Raw genomic sequence first — 22,708 nt, forward strand, 5'->3', positions numbered from 1 at the left:
ACCCTGACACCTTTGAAGATAATAAGTAGAGATTCTAATTCAATTGAGTCATTCATTCCTTTGCTCATCAGAAACTTTTCTAGATGTCTTGCACCTACAGTTCAAACAAGATACTGACATATTTCTTTTATTGTATGGCATATACTCTTTATGCAAAGTCATTTGTTGGCTTTCCGTTGTCCATGAAAATGTGTGATGCCTTTTTGATGTTGTGACTCCGCATTGTGTCTTCCTCCCCTCTATCCCCTTCAGCATTAGCCCTCCTCTCACCCATGTCACTGATGATACTTCTGAGGGTCCGTTTTACTTTCTTCTTGCTTTCTTTATCTCTCCCAAAGCTTTATTGAAAAAATATATATATTCCTCTGCCTTTCGTTTTTACTTCTGTAGTCTGTTCCCAGGACTGTCTTTCTCTGATTATCTTCGACACTTTACATGTACTGTAATTGAAATTCTCAAAGTTGCCTAATAGGTATATGGTAGAAAATTCAAGTGTGTTTGAATTTTGAATTCTGTACACCAAAATGATACATTGGTCATTCATCCAGATTCATCAGTCATTCATCCAGATATTTACATTTTTTTAAAACTAAAAACAGCACTGGGGACATAGCAATAAACAGGGTATGCGTAGCTCTTGGCTTTACGGAGCTCACCTTCTAGGAGATAATAATCATAGTAATTGTTTTCTAGAATGATGAAAATATGGGTCTTTCCTCTGTTTTTCTTTTCCAAATATTCTATAACTTGGTTATATCACTTCTGTGGTTGTAAAATAAAAATTTAAGAAATATATAAAATATTTAATTGTATGTATGACTAGTCAATCAAAACAAGTTTGAATTTGGATATGTAATTATTTCTGCATTGATTCTTGTTCTGGTACACTCTAGAAAAAAAAGAATCAAGCATTTACCAGAAATAAACATAGATGTATAGTTTATAAGATGATTGGACAGGCCTGGATTTCTTGGCTGTGGTTAGTGTAGGCCTCTGAACACTAATACTCATAATTTATCTTTAGGTTTAGTTTCTGTGTTGAATGAAGAGTTATGATTTTTACTAGTACATTGTCCAAGAGGGAACAACTTGTACAAGGACAAGAGCAAATAGCTTTCTCTTAGAGATCTAAAAATAGTTTAGTAAGGCAGGGGCTTTGAACTTGACATGGAAAATGACAAGAGATAAGGGTTGAAAAACCAGCAAGGGCCCTGTAAAGTCATATTAAGACGTCTGAACTTTATCCAGAGGGCAATAGAAACGTTTTACACAGGGGATTAGCACAATCATCCCTATGTTATAGGCGTCACTCTGGCTGCAGTGTGGAGAGCAAATCAAAGCGGGGTTGGGAGGGAGACAGACCAGGGAGAAGGCTATTAAGATAATTCAGGGAAAGATTCTGGTAGTCTGAACGGCTATGACAGTTTGGATAGCCAGAAGCAGGAAGTGTCAAAAGACTTTTAGGGGGGTAGACGTGACAGCCCCAGAGACTGACTGGATGTGAAGGATTAACACATCCAAGGAGAAGGAGACTAGATTAACTCCTATCTCCAAGTGAAGATGGTGGTACAGAGACTACCATCCTTGTGATGCTAAAATTTCTGGAAACCAACGTGTTTTCATAAGCTTGAGGGCAAAGCCTAACCTGATCCTCCCTCGGTATCCACAGGGGATTGTTTCCAGGATACCAAAATCTGTGGATGCTCAAGTCCCTTATGTCAAATGGCATAGTATAATCCCCCCTTTGTACCCGTGAATGCAGAACCCACATATATAATTTTTATGTAACTCATTTAATGTGACTGTTCACACTGCTGAAGAAATATTAATGTATTAAATAGTGGGGGAACGTCCCAGATTCTTTGTATAATATATCCCAGGATGGTTGTGAGAACTACAGTTATCACCTCTGTGTTCCAGGCTTGAAAAAGGGGGAAGAGCAGGGGACAAAAGGTGGAAAATGCCAGCTCAGCCAGCACCCTCCTCCCCACCCACTTTAAAAAGCTTTTCCAAAAGCCCCAGCCAACAACTTCTGCTTATGATTTATTTGCTGGAATTTTGTTCTACAAGCACCCCCGCCTTCAAGGGAAGCTGGTAAATGGAGTTCTGTTAGTTGAGAATCATTAGTACCTCCAGCGAAATCAAGTTTCTGCTAGAACGCAGAAAGGCAGGACGAGCACTGGAGAGGTGACGAGCAGTATCTGCCATAGGAGGTCAACAGGGTAACGGGTATTCAGCCAGGGCCCGGCTTTCTGGTAGAGTTGGCCCCTGCCCTTCCCTAGTATGGTCGTTCTCAAGCTCCTCCCCTGATCAGCAGCATCTGCATCACCTGGGAACTTGGTGGGAATGAAATTCTCTGGCCCCACCACAGAGCTATGGACTCAGAAATTCTGGGGATCGAGCCCAGGAATCTGTATTTTGATTCTGATGCCCCTAATGTTTGAGAACCACTGCCCTAGTGCGGGGGTTCCCAGCTGGTGGCATGCATCAGTATCACCTGTGGAATTTTTTAAACTACATGAGCCTGGAGCTCCATCACAGAAAGTTCTGGGTTAAGTAGGTCTTGGATGAGCTTCCTGTATCTGTATTTTTTAATGTTGCAGGTGATTTTGATATAGCTAACAATTAAACTACCATTTGGAAACCACTGCCCTTCAGACTTTTTGGAAAAAGTTGGTCATGATTCTGCTTTTGAGGGAAACCTAGACCCTGTGGGCAAGCCAGCAAAGGGATTATTTTGCTTGGAAGATTCAGTGAGAATTGGAAATAGGAACAACCTCTGAAATTTGAGGGGATCTGTAGCCTCTGTCAATGGGTTCAGCTGCAGCCAAGGTTATTACACTCCCCAGGGAGTCCCAGTCTCTGACTGGGGACATCTCTGGCTTCCCAGGAAGAAGGCAGCCATGACTTGGTTGAGGACCTGGGTTTCTTGGGGAAAGGCTCAATGTTGCGGCTGCCAAAATGCCCCTCCAGGAGTAACTAGAGGCCTGGGGTACATGTGAGTGTTGATTCATGCTAAGGCTAACAAGGACAGAGGCCCTGGGTCTCTCACAGCTGAAAACAGTTCTCAGATCCTTCACATCTGCACCCGCAAATTAGCTTGGGCATGTGGTTCACAGCTGTGCCAGGAACTAAGTCACGTCTTTCCACCCTGCTGGTTGTGTAAGTGCCTTGAGGGCCTGGACCTCTCATAGATTTTTGTCTCTCTAGCGCCTTCCTTCCATATTGCAGGCTTTTAGTCAATGTCTGTTGAGTCAGTGCAGGGGGGAACTGGGAGAAGGTATCATGAATGGGGTCAGTGCATCTTCATCCCCCTTTCTCTCTTCATATGGCTAAAAAGTCACAGCCTGATGAGGGTGAGCCCTACTTTCAAGGGCCACACCCACTATTCCCTCCACTTACCAGTTGTCAGAAAAGTCTACTGCTGCCAGCATCTTTTATTGCTGACTGTGTATGCAGGTCAAACCTGATACATGTGCATGTGGAAAGCTGATGGTTTGCATAGAATTTTCTTCCTTCTCAAACATAATATTTCAAAGTCTCTACATTAACTGTAAAAACATCCTGAAAATATAAGAAGCATTAGGCTATCAAATTATAATTCTTTACAGTCCAGTTAGTATTTCATCAGAATTGGTTGTTTTCTTGGATAAAAGCATCTGTAAGGCACAATTTCACGTTCCCTCCTGTATTCTGCCATATGTGGAGCTCATGTTCCTTGCTAGATTACTTCAGTTACTTTCACCCCAGACAGTCCTCACACTATCTCAGTAATAAATGGATCTCCAATATTTCCCTCATTTAGCATAGGTAGGAGTTTAATTTTTTATTCAAGACAGCAGATCTCTATTAATAAAGTGCTGGAATAATTTATCCTAAACAGTCATAATACCTGTTTACTTCATGGAAATTTCTATAGACATTAATACTATAATAACCATGCAATCGTTATAATGACTGAAATGACATTGCACAAAGGGAGTTCACAGGTCCACAGGTCTTTCAGTTCCTCAAATACAGCCTCAGCTCCAACTTTCTTTAGATTGACTGACTTCTCATTCTGAAGAATAATTAGCCTAATCACTTAAGGTCTATATTTAGCATTATTTTTCCCACTTTGAATAGGCACTTATGAAGTCATTCACTGTAGACTCTAGGAAATAAATCTAGATTAATTCCTTTGGAAATATTGATTAATTAATAACTATGGAAAATCCATACAAAATAAATTAGATGAAGAATCACTGGACATTACAGGGGCATTTAAAAATCTCCAGGTATTTTGTCTCAGCACTTTTTCATCTTCCCTACCTAGTTGGAAGGTTGAGTGGTTCTCAAACTTTAGCAGCAGCAGAATCCAGTAGAGGGCTTTTTAAACACACAGATTGCTGGTCTGCACTCCAAAGTTTCTGATTCAGTAGATCTAAATTGCATTTCTAAAGAATTTCCAGTTAACACTGATGCCATGGGTCCAGAGCCCCACACTTTGAGAACCATTGCCTTGGGCCAAAAGTCACTGCACACGCATACTCTGTTAGGTCAAGTTGTTGTCTTGGTTAATTGTTCTCAGACATGGAATTTCAAAGACTAGGGACATTTCCAAAACTAAACCAAGCAATGAGCAACAGTAACAATGCCCACATTGGGGATAGGCATAACAATCAACTTTAAAAAAATTGACCAAATGAGGATATTTAAAATAATTGTTTCTGGGAATTCCCTGGTGGTCCAGTGGTTGGGACTGCACACTTCCATTGCAGGGGGCACAGGTTCCATCCCTGGCCAGGGAACTAAGATCCCATAAGCTGTGTGGCGTGGCCAAAAAAAAAAAAATTGTTTCCCATCATCACTACCATTTTGTTTTGAAAGGACATTTAATTGCCAACATCATTTAATTGCACAATAATGGCCTGTCTCTTCAACTGGATAAATTTAGCTTTACTCAAAGCTCACTTTATTGCTATGACACACCAAGGGCACGATAGTAGAAGCAGTCTGCTACAGGTACAGACAAAATGTGGTTGCATTTTCTGTAGGTACTTTTAAAACAATAGCAGAATCCACTAAAAGTTTGTCTGCTTTTTATCTACCCTGTACAGGCAGTTCCAATGTCAGTAAGAAAATACTGTCCCCTCCTCAGAGTGGACTACTCCTGCCAGCCCTTGGTTCATCACTGCTTTAGTGCCCTGATTTCTCCCATTTTGCTAGAGAGCAGTGAAATGTCATCCCGGCCCCATCCCATAGCACCTGCAGAGTGGTGACAGGAGCCACTGGGCTAAGTTACATGTGATTATGGAGCCTTTGGATTCCTTATTTTACTCAAACCCGATATGAAAAACATGTATCATGTTTCTTAGGTCAAAGAGGAATATAATTATTTGAGATTTCTTTAGTACTGAGTGATGATTCTATGCATATTAAAGAAAACTACAAATTTTAAAAACACATATAAAAACAAAAAGCCTTTCTAATTTGTTTGGAGAGGTAGAGTCTTCTTCTAACACTTATACTACGTAGGCTCAAATATGATGATATTGGTGTGAATATAAAAAAAAAATCTTTAAGTATGACTACCAAAGGGAGAATAATCTAATTCAAAGTAGAAAGCCAGAGATTTTTCTTATAACATTGAGTCCTTAAACATCATATGAAGAATTAAAAAATAAATTTCTCTTCTTAATCCATGACTCATTTTTAAGTTAACTGAAACACATGTGCGTACGTTTTAGTTCGTTCATTCACTGATGATAATGTACAATCATTTGATTAGGTATTATTTTGAGGACACAAGTATTATATAGTCCCAGCCTTTAAGGAGTTGAAGCGTTGGTGATATCGTGGTTAGCATAGCTGCCTTCCAAGGAATTGAAAATTTAGCTAGGAAAACAAGATAAATACACATATACAGTTAAATTGTAATATAAAATTAAACATCAGCATAAGAGAATGTGGTCAGGCAGTGAGGGTATGATGAAATGTCAGGAACAGACAGTAAGTATGGTGAGAGTATAATGGAGAGCAGTGTGACTGTGGCTGAAGGGATCAGGGGAATTTCATTAATGAAATTGCACTTGAGAAGGGTCTTGAATAAGGCAGATTTTTATATGCAGAGAGGAAGAGGGAACGGCAGGCTAGTTTTGGGAGAACAATGAGTTACCCAAATCTAGTTAAAGTGGAGGACTCCTTTAGTAGATTACGGGAGATAAATCTGGAAATGTAAATTAGGGCTAGATTATGGAGGTTTCTGAAGGCTTTTTTTTCTGATGGCAATAATGAACATTAGGATTATGGTGATAAAAATAGTAACTGCAGTTTACTGAGCAATATATACCAGGCACTATGCTAAATGTCTTAACTGCATTACCTAAAAACCTTATTGGGTAGTTTTTATTATCCCCTCTTTACATGTAAGGAGAGTGATGCTCCCATAGGTGAAATGACTTGGCCCAGCATCACACCACAAATAAGTGGCCGAGAGCTGAAATTTAAACCTGTTTGTCTGAGTCCAGAACCAATACTCTGTCCAGAAAACTGGGTCAGCAATGGCAAAAAGGTTTAAATTCAGGTACCAACCCTTGATTTATTATAAGATTGCAAGACCACAACTAAAGAGAAAAAGATATGCCATCATGGAATACTAACATCTGCCATAAATGGAGGATGGGAGTTTGTTGGTATGTATGACACACAGTGGCTACTTAGGCTCTACAAAACTGGAAGCAATCAAAGGTTTCTGAATAGGGCAATGACCTGACAAAGTGGAGTTTCCAAAACTTTAACCAGGCAGCAGAGTTTAAGTGAATAGATAATAGGAGTAATAGAAGCATATGCTTTAATCATCCAGTATAGCAGTCTAAAATATTTATTTATTATTATTTTTTTTAATTGAAGTATAGTTGATTTACAGTGTTGTTAGTTTCAGGTGTACAGTACACACACACATATACATATATATGTTCTTTTTCAGATTATTTTTCCTTATAAGTTATTACAAAATATTGAGTATAGTTCCCTGTGCTATACAGTAAGTCCTTGTTGTTTATTTTGTACATAGTAGTGTGTATATGTTAATCCCAAATTCCTATTTATCCTTTCCCTACTCTTTCCCCTTTGGTAACCATAAGTTTGTTTTCTATGTCTGTGGGTCTATATCTGTTTTGTAAATAAATTCTTTTTTTTTTTTTTTTTAGATTCCACGTATAAGTGATATCATATGATATTTGTCTTTCTCTGACTGGCTTCACTTAGTATGATAATCTCTGGGTCCATCCATGTTGCTGCAAATGGCATTATTTCATTCTTTTTTATGGCTGAGTAATATTACATTGTGTATATATACCGCATCTTCTTTATTCATCTGTTGATGGACATTTAGGTTGCTTCCATGTCTTGGCTATTGTAAATAGTGCTGCAGTGAACATTGAGATGCATGTATCTTTTCAAATTAGAGTCTTCTCCAGATATATGCCCAGGGGTGGGATTGCAGCTCTATGGTAGCTCTATTTTTAGTTTTTTAAGGAACCTCCGTACTGTTCTCCATAGTGGCTGCACCAATTTACATTCCCACCAATAGTGTAAGAGGGTTCCTTTTTTCCTGCACCCTCTTCAACATTTATTATTTGTAGACTTTTTCATGTGGCCATTCTGACTGGAGTGAGGTGATACCTTACTCTAGTTTTGCTTTGCATTTCTGTAATAATTAGCGATGTTGAGCATTTTTTCATGTGCCTGTTGGCTATCTGTGTGTGTCTTTTTGGAGAAATGTCTGTTTAGATCTTCTGCCCATTTTTTGATTAGGTTGTTTAGTTCTTTTTTTGTTTTGTTTTGTTTTGTTTTTTGCAGTATGCGGGCCTCTCTTTGTTGTGGCCTCTCCCGTTGCGGAGCACAGGCTCCGGACACGCAGGCTCAGTGGCCATGGCCCACGAGCCCAGCCGCTCTGCGGCATGTGGGATCTTCCCGGACCGGGGCACGAACCTGTGTCCCCTGCATCGGCAGGCGGACTCTCAACCACTGCGCCACCAGGGAAGCCCTGGTTTTTTTTGATATTGATCGGTATGAGCTTTTTGTGTAATTTGGAAATTAATCCCTTGTCAGTTAGTGGTCTAAAATATTTAGAAATATTCTTCTACTTCAAGTAATCATTTCTGCTTTACAGGGTACAATTCTTTGAATAATATCTGTCTCCTCCACTAAATGCTATGCTTAATGAGAACAGTGGCCTTGCATTTTTTTTTTGTCATTGCTTACTTTCCCAGTGCTTAGGCACTCAATGCATTTTTCTTAAATCTAGTAATGTTGAAAGTAATGATAATATTATTAAGCATTCACTTCCTGCCAGGTACCATGCTAAGTGTTCTCAGTACAGTGAGTACATCTGGCGCCAGACTACCTGGGTTTAAATTCAGCTCTGCCACTTACTAGCTGTTTAAGGAAGTTGCTTAAAATCTTGTGGCTCAATTCCCTCACCTTTAAGATGAACATAGTAATACTTATCTCCAAGGGTAGTTACAAAACATAAATTAGTTGATATATGTAAATCAATAAGAATAGGAAGTATTCAATAAATATTATTAGTTAATATTATATTTATCATTATCATAATCTTTATCATTACATTTGGCTATTGGAAAATAAATATATCAGAGTCAACAGGAAGACTATAAGTTTTGTTATGTTGTGCCCATTAAGTGTAAGTACTGTTAGGCTCTTTCACAAACAATATCCCAGTTAAATTAAAACTATAAGAGGGAATTCCCTGGCAGTCCCAGTGGTTAGGACTTGGCGCTTTCACTGCCAGAGCCCGGTTCGATCCCTAGTCTGGGAACCAAGCTCCTGCAAACCCTGTGGCGTCGCAGCCGAAAAAAAAAAAACTAAACCTCTAGGTATAATTTCACTGTCAGAAACCACTTAATTCCATTTTTACCAAATACAAAGCACACACAGATCTGGTTTCAAATAATACATTTTTAAGTATAAATAAAAGAAGTCTTTCATTTTTAGTGTAGCTCTTTATGACTGAGTATCAGATTGTATTCCTTTGCAAGCAATCCAAAGGTCAGTACCCAGGTGCTAGCTAGCCTCAGTGCCATAGCAGCTAAACTTGGTCCTCTTGTTTTTTTGTTTTCCAACCTCTTGTCTCATTGTAGACGACTCTGTCGTCTACCACCTGGCAGTAAAATGAAACTCATGGATGATTCCTTTTTTAGCTGAGGTTTGAGAGGCCAAAGCTAGATAAGCCAATAGCGATGGAGTGAGAATACACACTTTATCTAGACAAGCAAAACTTCCCTTTGCCGACTCTGTTAAAAGCGCAACATTGTAAATCAGCTATACTCCAATAAAAATTTTAAAAAATTAAAATGTCCTTCCATTCCCACTGAGTGGTGCTTGTCTCTAGTTTGTAGCCCTTCACCGTGATGATCTTCAGTTATGTTGACATATGAATTTGAATGACTATGGTCAATTCTTGGTCATTTACCAGAATGGAGAAATGAAGAGGTTAGCGAGCGCACTTGAAATCCAGAGAGAGATCAGCAACCATTTGTCTATTAAGTGCAACCTGTTCACCATGTGACATTTCACTTTTTTGGTAATAAATATCCAAGTGGAATATTTGCTCTTTTGCTCTTAAATTTGTTATTTTTAGCCATCTTCTTATAGAGCACAAATATACTTGTTGTGGGCTTAAAATAAATATTTTACGATCAAATGAACGTGATTAAGAATTATGAAGGGACCCAAATAAGTCACAAACTAGAAGTTAAAAGACTGACTCATCCCAGAATTATATAATCTAGATTTGATAAGGTTACATTATCATCAAGTATAATCCTCTAGTGATAGACATGTGTACCTAAAATAGTAACCTCTCTGAATTAAATATTATTTAAAACTAATAAATATGCTCTCTGCTACTCTTATTTCCAGTAATCCTAGAGTCAAAAGAACTTCCAGAATAGCATTGGCATGGTGTCTGCTTTGTGTACAGGCATCCTGTAAAAGAAAAAAGGTACCAAACCCAGCACTCATAAGGGTTTCATGGCTCTGATCCTGATCTCAAGTAAGGGAAGCAAAGTGCCCTTTTTAACTGGAGGTATTTGTGTCTTCACTAGCACACCTGATATCGCATTCACATTAGTACCTCCAAAGGCTGCCTGGTCGCCTCATTTCCCTGACTCTGAAAGAATGAGGAGGAAGGTATCACCATCCACTCATTGTCCTTTGCTCTCTGCAGTTTGACCCTGAACTCTTGTCTTCGGTCTGCATGATCCTTCATTTTTTTTGCCAGTGACTAAGCATGATCTGAGTTAATGAGTAACTCTCAGGTGACTAATTGAAGGTCCTTAGAGAGGGCCTAGAAAGGAGCCTAAAGCATTGTTGACCTAATCAAATTAATCCTCTTTTTCATTCATAAAATATTACTACTACTCCCACTTTGGTGTCAGAGGAAAAGTTGCTAAACCCACTACTGTTCTTTGCCCATTAGACAGTTATGGGCATTTCTGTTTTAACAAGAGAGAAAACTATGGAATAATCGAACAGAAGGAAAAGATTCCTCCTAATGTTTTCAAGAACAAATGTATTGAGATTCTAAAGATTATAGAAAGCTTCTAAAGAAACCTGAAAGGGCTTTAATCTTCAAAGGTCAAATACCTCCACTATCACATAAATACTAATGTTGTGTAAGCAATTTCCTGTGATAATTCTGTAACTTTCTGTGAAAGAATGACAATGGTAGCTATTTCCTGTTCTCCTTTAACCTGAACATTCCTTTACCGACAAAGGTAGCAACTAGACAACATCTTGAAAGTATCTTGTTCACAGCAAAGTCGCACATTCTTTTCTTGCTGCATGTACAGATGAAATCCAAACTACTATAGTTACTTTTTAAAAAAATCTTATATTGGACAAATCTTTATGTCATAATGAGTTAAGAACTCAGTACAATCATGTTTGTAGCTAATTTTAAAAGATACCTATGTTATAAAATTTATTTGTATTAACTCCTTTGTGTCATTTGCTTATTAATTTTGTATTTTTATGTATTTATGTGGTGTCAGTATTAACTAGCTTCAGGGGGTACTTACTATGTGCCAAGCATTGTTCTAAGTGTGTTACGTGCATTAACTTGTGTATCTCTCAATGACGTAAATGTTACTACCTCATTTGCAGATGAGTAACTGAAGCACAGAAGGGTTAAGCAACTTTCCCAAAGTCATACAGCTAGAACATAGCAGAATTGAGATTGAATCCAGGCAGTCTGGGTCCAGAATTTCCACTTTCTAACTTCACCACCTTTATATTACAAACTTAAATGTAATGAGTATTACTTCTATGGAGTTCGCGATGAAATAAATGATGGGTGAGAGCAGAAAATTAAGCTTGGGGGAAGAATATTTGGCCTCCATCAATAATTAGGATAATTGGATATTTACTTATGTTTTATCTTCATTAACTTATATTTTTGTTCATGAACTTGTCCCCCCTAAGTTTTAGATGAAAAATTAAAATTACTTATTCCTCAAAAAACGCACAACCAGCAGGCTGCTTACATTGTCACCAGGGCTTTGGCAGAACTCTTGGTGAATTCATATGTGATTATTGATAAGCACATTCATTTTTGCTTAATTTATACAGAATGCCTATGTAGGTGCCCCCAAATCGTTGCAGCATCCAAATTTCTATCTCATAATGTAGGAATAGGCTAGGAAGTCTGCCTTAGAAAATATGGCTGATTCTTTGAAAAAACCACAGATTTGTTTATTATTTGAGACAAATGTGCAGCACTGGGTGATTTTTCTCCCAATAATATCAAATACTGTCTCTCTCTGCTTCCTTCCTCCCTTTTCTCCCTGTCTCGACCATACTCTCATAATTCACCACATTTTAGTTCGTATCACTTACGTTTTGCGCTGTGTACCCACAATTGTGCTGGACACCATTTTTGTTTCTAAGGGTTTTAAAATGTTCTTTCTTCCTACATAATTCAATTTGCTGTTGTTGCTGTTGTTTTTAAATTCAGCATAAATGACAGCTCCCATCTTTGTTGTAAGCCCACTCTTGTTTGGTGTTTTTCTATCTTTGTTACTGCTCCTGGCATTTTGTATACAAAACATAGTCTGATGTTGAGCGTCCTTTCATGTGTTTGTTGGCAATCTGTATATCTTCTTTGGAGAAATGTCTATTTAGGTCTTCTGCCCATTTTGTCCATCAACAGATGAATGGATAAAGAAGATGTGGCACATATATACAATGGAATATTACTCAGCCATAAAAAGAAACAAAATTGAGTTACTTGTAGTGAGGTGGATGGACCTAGAGTCTGTCATACAGAGTGAAGTAAGTCAGAAAGAGAAAAACAAATACCGTATGCTAACACATATATATGGAGTCTAAGGGAAAAAAAGAAGAGTCATGAAGAACCTAGGGGTAAGACGGAAATAAAGACACAGACCTACTAGAGAATGGACTTGAGGATATGGGTGGGGGAGGGTAAGCTGTGACAAAGTGAGAGAGTGGCATGGACATATATACACTACCAAATGTAAAACAGATAGCTAGTGGGAAGCAGCCGCATAACACAGGGAGATCAGCTCAGTGCTTTGTGACCACCTAGAGGGGTGGGATAGGGAGGGTGGGAGGGAGGGAGACGCAAGAGGGAAGAGATAAGGGAACATATGTATATGTATAACTGATTCACTTTGTTATAAAGCAGAAACTAACACACCATTGTAAAGCAATTATACTCCAATAAAGATGTAAAAAAAAAAGAAAAAAATAGTCTGCTCCATCAGTGATATCTCTCATTCTCCCAGCAGTTTGAGTGGGGTGGGGGCTGGAATGAGGCTGAGAGAGGAGATCAGCATATCACCTCTAAGCAGGGATGAGGGGGTGTTAAAAGATCGTTATTCTCTGAATCCTCTGATAATGCTTCCATCCCTTGCCTCCACCCCCCAACCCCATGCTGCAATATCTGACTTATGACAGCCTGTGAATCTGGCATAAGAGAGGAGTTCTAGAGCCAGTGAAACAGAAATGTGTGAATTGGCCATCTCATTGGACCCTTCCCAATCACATTCTGCATTATGCTCCTAGTCTATTGTGTCATGAATGGTCATCCTTCCAGTGATAACTACTGGTCCCCTTTGGTATCAGCTGTAGAATTACAGATACCTTATCTGTTGGGTAAATGAATAACAACTGTAGGTTTAAAACAGCAAAACTAATTTCTTTGCTTGGAATATCAGTGTACATAACTTTCTGTGCAAAGTTCTCCTTTTTGCTTGTTATACATTAACTTTTTGTTACCGTACAGTCACCATCTGAGAGCTGAAATCTGCAGCTTACTATTCATGGGGCAATGAGAATTGTAAAACATTGTACAGCAGTAGCACGTAGCATGGTACCGAACCCTTCCATGAGGGCGTCGTAATGATACATTTTCTGAGTATTACCTTCAAACTATTTTAATAAAGAATCCATTGTTCTATTAGTTGTATGATGATTTTCTGTAATGGACACCCATACAGACACTGATATCTTAGACTAGATATTTTTTTAACAGTAAAATAACTTTGTTATGCGTCTTTTGTGTTAATAGCCTTTGACGATGATTATACATTGTAGATGTTCAATTTATTTATTAGTATTACAGTTTGTCCTCTCAATTGAGGGATATTATCTATGGGTTCTCTTAGCTCTTCTACTATTGTTCTTCAGCAGTTCAGATTAACATACATTTATTGAAGATCTGTTTGTTTCATTCACTGTTCCAAACACTGGGGTGTGGGGAGTTGGGGGGTTTAAGACGTGGTCCCTACACTCAAAGAATTTAATTCTCCAGGAAATACTATAATTTTGACATTAGGAAGTAAATGGTAGGAGGCTGATCTCTACCAGGTGTCATGGTAAAGAGGTACCCATTTCCCAGCATGGGAGTCAGGTGAGGCTCCTGGAAGATACAAGCTTCGTTCCAAGTATTGGAGGATATGTTAAAAAGAAAAAGTGAGAATGGAATTCCAGGAAGGGAAATGGTATATATTCTGGGAAACCACACGGACTGTGATATATTAGAGTTTAAAATAATATTAGAGAGTGGCAGGCGAACTTGGAAAGGTATCAAAGGATCAAGTCAAATCAAGTCAAAAGGATCAAGAAAAAGTAATTTTATGCCATATTTAGGCACTTGAAATTTATTCATAGGGTTAGTCCATGGACTAACTGCCTGAGATTGTTCGCAAAATGTTGTGAATGTATCCATTTTCTTGAAAAAAGTGTCCAAAGCTTTTAAGTATTCCACGATCCAAAAATTAAGAATATTTGCACTGAAAGCTTTTAAGTGAATGACCATACTGTTCATTAATTAGAATAAAGCATCACCATATCCATATTTCACATCATAAGAAATTTGATGTACAGAACTATGTCAGTTCAAAGATTAGAGTTGCCAGGAAGACTCCTACATATAGCCCAAACAAAACCATAAATTTATCCATTAAACAAATATTTAATTGAAACATACTCTTAAGTCATTTGTCCTGGCATCATGGAAAATTTTCCAGCCTTCTCCAGTGAGAGTGTCAGATCTTGGTAACAATTATTCATAAATGACCTATGACACAGCAGTAGGCACTGAGGAGACAGTAAAAGCAAAAGAGTTGCTGGCCCTTTTCAGAGCTTAGAGTCTAATGAGGAAAGCAGACGTTAATCAGATAATCGCAAAAGGAAATGAGCGAGTTCAAAACGTCATCAGTGCTGTGTAGTAAAAGAAAGGATGAGATGTAGTAGGGGAACCTGATATAGAAGGGAGATTAGGGAAGGTTTTCTTGAGGAAATAACACTTGAACTGAGATCTATCGAAATGAGTTAAGTGTCAGCTAGGGAAGAAAGTAAAAGGGACCCCAGAGTCTAAAGCTCTGATGCAGGAAAGTGCTTGGGCCGTTTTAGGAAAGGAAAAAAGGGATATAAAGTGCAGTGGGGAGAATAGTGTGAGATGACCCTGGAGAAATAGAGGTTGGGACATGCAGGGCCTAGTGGGCTATTTTATTATGATAAAGAACATGGGTCTTTATCCTAAGAACAATGAGAGGGAAAGTGGGGACTGACGTGATCAGATCTGTATTTTTTAAGAGAGCTCCCTGGTTGCTGTGTAGAAAATGAACTGAAGTGGGGACAAGTTGGGGAAAAATTATTAAATAATATATGAGTGTAACAGCTGATAATATACATCGATACCATATACTTTAACTTACAGGTTGTTGTAAAGTCACTTTAGTTTCTCCACATGGAAACTGATGAGGCTGAACGGGTGGTTCTCTAAGCTCAGACTTCTCCACAAGTGAGCTGAGAAATTGATCTTTGGAGGCCTAAGAGCAGTTTCTTCAATCCTGAACTGCTTCCTGCTGTGGCTTCAGTATGTCACACAAGAATTAGCATTTCAATAGCTTTCAATAGCTTTTTACTTGATTTGAACTTGCGTTCAAAGGTGAATCAAAAGTTTAAAGTTGAATTTGAATCTAAAGTATGAGGCAGGCTGAGGAGTATAGTGCTTCTGAGCACAGGCTCTGGAGTCGAGTAACCTGAGTTCAAACCTCTAACTTCTCCACCTACCAACTTTGGGACTTAGGAAAAATTACCTTTCTCAGACTCATTTTCCCCATTTGCAGAATGGAAATAATGACATTTCACAGTAAGCATTGAATGAGACAATATATAAAAAGGACTGTTTCATCAGAGTTCAGTATAGAAAACAGAAACTACGTGTTTCAATAAGAAAGGGGTTTAATACAGGGGAAATCAATGGAAGGAAGGGGATGCCACAGGGCCACTGATTTCACACCACACTACTGTGCAGAGGTCAGGCAGCTGCTCTTGACGCCACCTCGGCCACAACTGCTGACATAACTGCAGTCTCACAGCCGTGAACCTGATGACAAGACACTGGAAGGCTGAGTCCAGCCACTACAAACACTTATCTTTCTGACTTGCTTGCCAGTATTCAGAGCAGTAAGAAGATGGCCTTTGTCTTGCCTCTCTCTTGCAAATTTCCCATGGATGCATCTGATTCGTGGAGCCTGATTTGTAATAAGAGCTTTAGCTGCAGAGGAGTTTGGGAAATGTAGTTTGTAGCTTTCTCGCTACCAAACAGAAGGAGGATGAAATAGAAATTGAGAGACCCAATCTAAGTATCTGCCACAACGGTAGAGCCCAGGGTGTGGCATACAGCAGATGCCCAATAAATGATAGTTACTGTTGGTTTTGTTGCTGTTGGTATATTAGTAGCAGGAGTACAGGTATCACTAAATCTCAATACATAGTTTACTTGTAAACTTTTATTAACCTTAAGATGTTGATTTGCTTCTATCCTTAGGGGATGCACCAAGGATGCGATTCAATATAAATCTTCATCTATGTTGTCAGCCCATTATTTATAAGATCCCTTTTTCTCCCGGTCAAGATGGCAGGACCTAATAAAGCAAATTTCTGTGTATTGTCTGATTCAGTTAACGTAATCACTGAATTAAAACAATAGGACTCAATTCAGTTAACTGTTTTGTGACAGGATATGCCTTGCTGCATTCAGGTGTAAACAGCTGATTGATCTTATTGGGTGCCTAGACACAAACTCAATCTTCTTTCCTATAATAAACTGTCAATGGTACAATCATTTTGAAATTATTATTTTCTAATACTAATGAAAAGATATAATTGTATCAGTAGTGCCATGCTTTCGCCACCATTATTTTCATTATTCCCCTGTTATTTATTTATTTTCCCTACTCATTTCCTTCTATTCTGATAAGCCTTTGGCACCCAGAAACCCTAATAACAAAACGTCTGTGTCGCTCTTTCCATCGTCATTTTAGGATGAGAACAAACCCACAGAATGGTAGGACAGTTACAGACTTGCCTGGTTTTTCTGACGCAAGGACACCTGTTTTCCAAATGCGCCTTTTCACCTAGATATGCTTAGCTTGTACTCTGTTTTTGCTTAAGGAAGGGAAGATTTAATCAGAAGTGACTTACAGGAATAGCACTTACAGCACTTTTGCAACTAACTGAACATACCTGGAAGAGTAGTTTAGGCATCTGACCTGTCTTTTGAAAGTCAAGCAAAGGGTAATGTAACATGCCTTTCCTCCTACATTTAGTTTGTGGCATAAATTTTTCTTAAACTATTTTTATTTCATTCTCTATTTTATGTTTTCCAACCAATGACATTTAGAAAGAAGGATGCTTATCTTCAGAATCAGTATAAGAAATTGAAATTTAAATGTTTAGAGTCAGTAAAATTGAAAACACCTTTTATTCCTTCATTTATTTATTTAAGAAATATTTCTTGGATACCTGCTTAACTACACTTAAAATCCAAAAAACTTTCTACATTGCATTATTTCTTTGCATCATACGTTAAGGACTTTAAATGTAATTCCTTCGCTAAAGTATATATATATTTACCTTTAGACATATCACTAGGGAATGACTATATAAGCTATAGTCCATTACCTCATGGAGCTAACATTCTAAGAAGATGAAACAATTATACATACATGACAATTGGCAAAACAGTATTGTATATAACTTAATAGATTAAGTGCTGCTAAATAATGAGTTAATGATCAGCATTGTGAACATTATGCTTTTTGTTTTTGTTTTCTTGTTTAATAAACTCTATTTTTCAGAGCAGCTTTAGGATCACAGCACAATGAAGGGGAAGGTACAGGGAATTCTGAAATACCAGCTCCCCTGACACGTGCATTGCCTCCCCATTGTCAATAGCCTTGACCCAGAGTGGTACATTTATTACAACTGATGAACTCACACTGACACATTATTATCACCCAAAGTCTGTAGTTTACATTAGAGTTCACCAAAGTTTACACCTTTGGTGCTGTACATTCTGTGGGTTCGGACAAATGTATAATGGCACATAGCCACCATTATGGTATCATACAGAGTAGTTTCACTGCCTTAAAAATCCTCTGTGCTATTTGTATTCATCTCTCCTTCTCCCCAGCCCCCCTGGCAATCATTGGTCTTTTTACTGTCTCCATAGTTTTATCTTTTCCAGAATGTCATATATTTGTAAGCATACCGTATAGCCTTTTCAGATTGGCTTCTTTTACTTAGTAATAAGCATTTAAGGTTCCTCCGTATCTTTTCATGGCTTGATAGATCATTTCCTTTTAGTACTAAGTAGTATTCCATTTTCTGGATGTACCATAGTTGATACATCCATTCACCTAGTGAAGAACATCTTGGTTTCTTCCAAGTTTTGGCATTTATGAATAAAACGCTACAGACATCTGTGTGCAGGCTTTCGTGTGGATATAAGTTTTCAACTTCTTTGGGTAAATACCAAAGAGTGCGATTGCTGGATCATTTGGTAAGAGTATGCTTTATCAAACTCTCTTCTAAAGTGGGTGTATCATGGACACCAAGGGGGGAAAGCGGGGGTGGGGGTGGTGGTGGTGATGGGATGAATTGGGAGATTGGGATTGACATGTATATACTAATATGTATAAAATGGATAACTAATAAGAACCTGCTAGCTGCATGTAAAAGAATGAAATTAGAACATGCCCTAACACCATACACAAAAATAAACTCCAAATTGGATTAAAGACCTAAATGTAAGGCCAGGCACTATAAAACTCTTAGAGGAAAACATAGGCAGAACACTCTGTGATATAAATCACAGCAAGATCCTTCCTGACCCACCTCCTAGAGAAATGGAAATAAAAACAAAAATAAACAAATGGGACCTAATGAAACTTAAAAGCTTTTGCACAGCAAGGGAAACCATAAACAAGATGAAAAGACAGCCCTCAGAATGGGAGAAAATATTTGCAAACGAAGCAACTGACAAAGGATTAATCTCCAATATATACAAGCAGCTCATGCAGCTCAATATCAAAAAAAAACAAGCAACCCAATCCAAAAATGGGCAGAAGACCTAAACAGACATTTCTCCAAAGAAGATATACAGACTGCCAACAAACACATGAAAGGATGCTCAACATCACTAATCATTAGAGAAATGCAAATCAAAACCACAATGAGGTATCTCTATCACTTCACACTGGTCAGAATGGCCATCATGAAAAAGCTACAAACAATAAATGCTGGAGAGGGTGTGGAGAAAAGGGAACCCTCCTGCACTGTTGGTGGAAATGTAAATTGATACAGCCACTATGGAGAACAGTATGGAGGTTCCTTAAAAAACTAAAAATAGAACTACCGGGGCTCCCCTGGTGGTGCAGTGGTTGAGAGTCCGCCTGCCAATGCAGGGGACACGGGTTCGTGCCCCGGTCCGGGAAGATCCCACGTGCCGCGGAGCGGCTGGGCCCGTGAGTCATGGCCGCTGGGCCTGCGCGTCCGGAGCCAACGGGAGAGGCCACAACAGTGAGAGGCCCGCGTACCGCCAAAAAAAAAAAAATAGAACTACCATATGACCCAGCAATCCCACTACTGGGCATATACCCTGAGAAAACCGTAATTCAAAAGGAGACATGTACCACAATGTTCATTGCCACACTGTTTACAATAGCCAGGACATAGAAGCAATCCAAGTGTCCATCGACAGATGAATGGATAAAGAAGATGTGGCACATATATACAATGGAATATTACTCAGCCATAAAAAGAAACGAAATTGAGTTATTTGTAGTGAGGTGGATGGACCTAGAGTCTGTCGTCCAGAGTGAAGTAAGTCAGAAGGAGAATAACAAATACCGTATGCTAACACATGTATATGGAATCTAAAAAAAAAAAAAGAAAAATGGTTCTGAAGAACCTAGGTACAGGACAGGAATAAAGACGCAGACATAGAAAATGGACTTGAGGACATGGGGAGGGGGAAGGGTAAGCTGAGAAGAAGTGAGAGAGAGGCATTGACATATATACACTACCAAATGTAAAATAGCTAGCTAGTGGGAAGCAGCCACATAGCACAGGGAGATCAAAGCTTGGTGCTTTGTGACCACCTAGAAGGGTGGGGTAGGGAGGGTGGGAGGGAGAGGCAAGAGCGAGGGGATATGAGAATATAGGTATATGTATATAGCTGATTCACTTTGTTATACAGCAGAAACTAACAACAATGTAAAGCAATTATACTTCAACAAAAATGTAAAAAAAAATTTTTTTAAATGCTTTGGTATTTAAGTAAAAATAAAAGACACATTTTTCATTTTCACCAAGAACTTTATTAAACAACATATTCACCCTTTTGTTCCACTACCTCTACCATTTTTCAGACAACTTCATAATTTCATCTTCCCAAAACTTTTTATCTTTTTGAGTGAAGAACTGTTCCAGGTGCCGTTTACAGTCTTCCAGGGAATTGAAATTTTTTCCATTAAGAGAGTTTTGTAAAGACCAAAATAAATGGAAATCTGAAGGTGCAATGTCTGGGGAATACGGCAGGTGAATCAGAACTTCCCAGCTAAGCTGTAACAGTTTTTGCCTGGTCATCAAAGAAACATGCGGTCTTGTGTTATCCTGATGGAAGATTATGCATTTTCTGTTGACTAATTCTGGACACTTTTCTCCAAGTGCTGCTTTCAGTTGGTCTATCTGGGAGCATTACTTGTTGGAATTAATCGTTTGGTTTTCTGGAAGGAGCTCATAATAGACGACTCCCTTCCAATCCCACCATATATACAACATCACCTTCTTTGGATGAAGACCAGCCTTTGGTGTGGTTGGTGGTGGTTCATTTCACTTGCCCCATGATCTCTTCCATTCCACATTACTGTACAGTATCCACTTTTCATTGCCCATCAAAATTTGTTTTAAAAAGGTAACATTTTCATTACTTTTCAGTAGAGAATCACCGTTTAACTTATGTGGAACCCAAACATCAAAGTGATTAACAAACCAACCTGGTGCAAAGGATTTTCAGTGCTTGATTTGTATATTTTGAGTATGTTGGCTATCTCCCTCGTGGTATAACGTTGATTGTTCTCAATTAGTGTCTCGATTTGATCGTTATCAAGTTCAGCTGGTCTACCCAACTGTGGAGCATTGTCCAGCGAGAAATCTCCAGCACGAAACTTCTCATACCACTTTTGACGTGTTAGATCAGTCACAGCACCTTCTCCATAAACTGCACAAACCTTTTTTTGCATTTTGGTTACGTTCTCACCTTTCTTGAAATAACAAAGCATAATATGCTGAAAATGTTGCTTTTTCCTTCCATCTTCAATATTAAAATGGCTACACAAAAATTCACCAATTTTGGTAAGTCTTTTTTTAAGTGCACGCTGATGTGACAGCTGTCACATACAGTCTAACAAAATTGTTTCAAATGAAGTTAAAGACAACTAAGTGCTACTAGAGCCATCTTATGGAAAAAAACAAGCGAAGCTTTTAGCCAACCCAATAGAAGTTAGCTTCATTACTTAAGGGCTGTACCACAAAATACCACTGAGCATTGATAACAGCATTATAATTTCAGGTCAACAATATTTTAAATGAAACCTACTTAAGAAATTTTTATTTGTAGTCTACACCTTCCCAGTGCCATCCAAATGAGGATACAGTTTGTTTGTTTGTTTGTTTATCTATTGGCTGCATTGGGTTTTTGTTGCTGTGCGTGGGCTTTCTCTAGTTTGTGGTGAGTGGGGGCTACTCTTCATTGTGATGCATGTGCTTCTCATTGTGGTGGCTTCTCTTGTGGGGGAACCCCGGGCTCTAGGCATGCAGGCTTCGGTAATTGCAGCACTCAGGCTCAGTAGTTGCAGCATGCAGGCCCTAGAGTGCCTGGGCTTCAGTAGTTGTGGTGCACTGGCTCTAGGGCATACGGGTTTCAGTAGTTGTGGCGCATGGGCTTAGTTGCTCCGCACCATGTGGGATCTTCCCAGACCAGGGATCAAACCCGTGTCCCCCACACCGGTAGGTGGGTTCTTAACCACTGCACCAACCAGGGAAGTCCCAAGGATACAATTTTTAAAAGAAAGATATAAATAATTTATAAGCTAAAGGAAATGAAGCAAAGAATTTATTTTCTATTCATAGTAGTATAAACAGGGATTTTCACTCGTCCTTTGGAAATGATAGAAAATCAAGTGATAAGCATTTTACAACTAGAGATTTTATGACTAATTTCATTCCACTGAGGTGAATACATATTAGTTTTTCTCATTCAAGTATACGATATTTTAGTCATTCAGTAACTGTCACACTGGCCTGTGGGGCATTTTTTTCCTAACATATTCAGAGGTTAGATTCAGATTTCCCCAACTTAAAAATGTTGTTTTACATTTAAATTAATAAATATAGGCAAAAACAAAAGGGAATAATAACCTAGGCAAGTAAAGAGCAATAATTTTGATTTATTATTTTGTATATTAGTTTCCAAATTAGAAGCAAGGCAGAGTTCCACAGTGTCACTGAAGGACTCAGAAAGTTCCCTCCACTACTAATTAAGCTGACAAATAAGAGAATCATTAAATTAGTTAATCATAAAATTACAAAACCGCATGGATTAGTAACTTTTATGAATTAGTAACTTTTATGAATATTTTATGACTCTAACAGCCATCAGGACTAATTTGAAAGAGTATATGTTTAATGTCAGCTTCATTGTCCTTAAACCTTTAGTTCACAATTAGCACTAAATTTTAAACTGGAAATTAAGTTTCTATATGATCTGAAGAACGTCAGTTTTAAAAGGAAGTAAAAGAACTTACAGTAAAATCTTAGATTT

General features: G+C 38.4%; 1 protein-coding gene across 4 annotated transcripts in view; it reads left to right on the plus strand.

The window, feature by feature from the left end:
• The window catches only part of NME7 (NME/NM23 family member 7), a 260,189-nt gene that overhangs the window by 210,989 nt on the left and 26,492 nt on the right, over nt 1-22,708 (plus strand). For 2 of the 4 annotated variants that reach the window (XM_060296672.1, XM_070043985.1), the window contains one exon: nt 11,891-12,461. The exons of the other annotated variants lie outside the window; for them this stretch is intronic. In XM_060296672.1, the coding sequence (XP_060152655.1) occupies nt 11,891-12,016 (126 nt within the window). In that variant the 3' untranslated portion in view covers nt 12,017-12,461. Of the gene's footprint in view, nt 1-11,890; nt 12,462-22,708 lie in introns of those variants that run through there. 4 annotated transcript variants of the gene reach the window in all.

The sequence above is a fragment of the Globicephala melas genome, chromosome 1 (genome assembly GCF_963455315.2).
Source record: "Globicephala melas chromosome 1, mGloMel1.2, whole genome shotgun sequence".
Lineage (NCBI taxonomy): Eukaryota > Metazoa > Chordata > Mammalia > Artiodactyla > Delphinidae > Globicephala > Globicephala melas.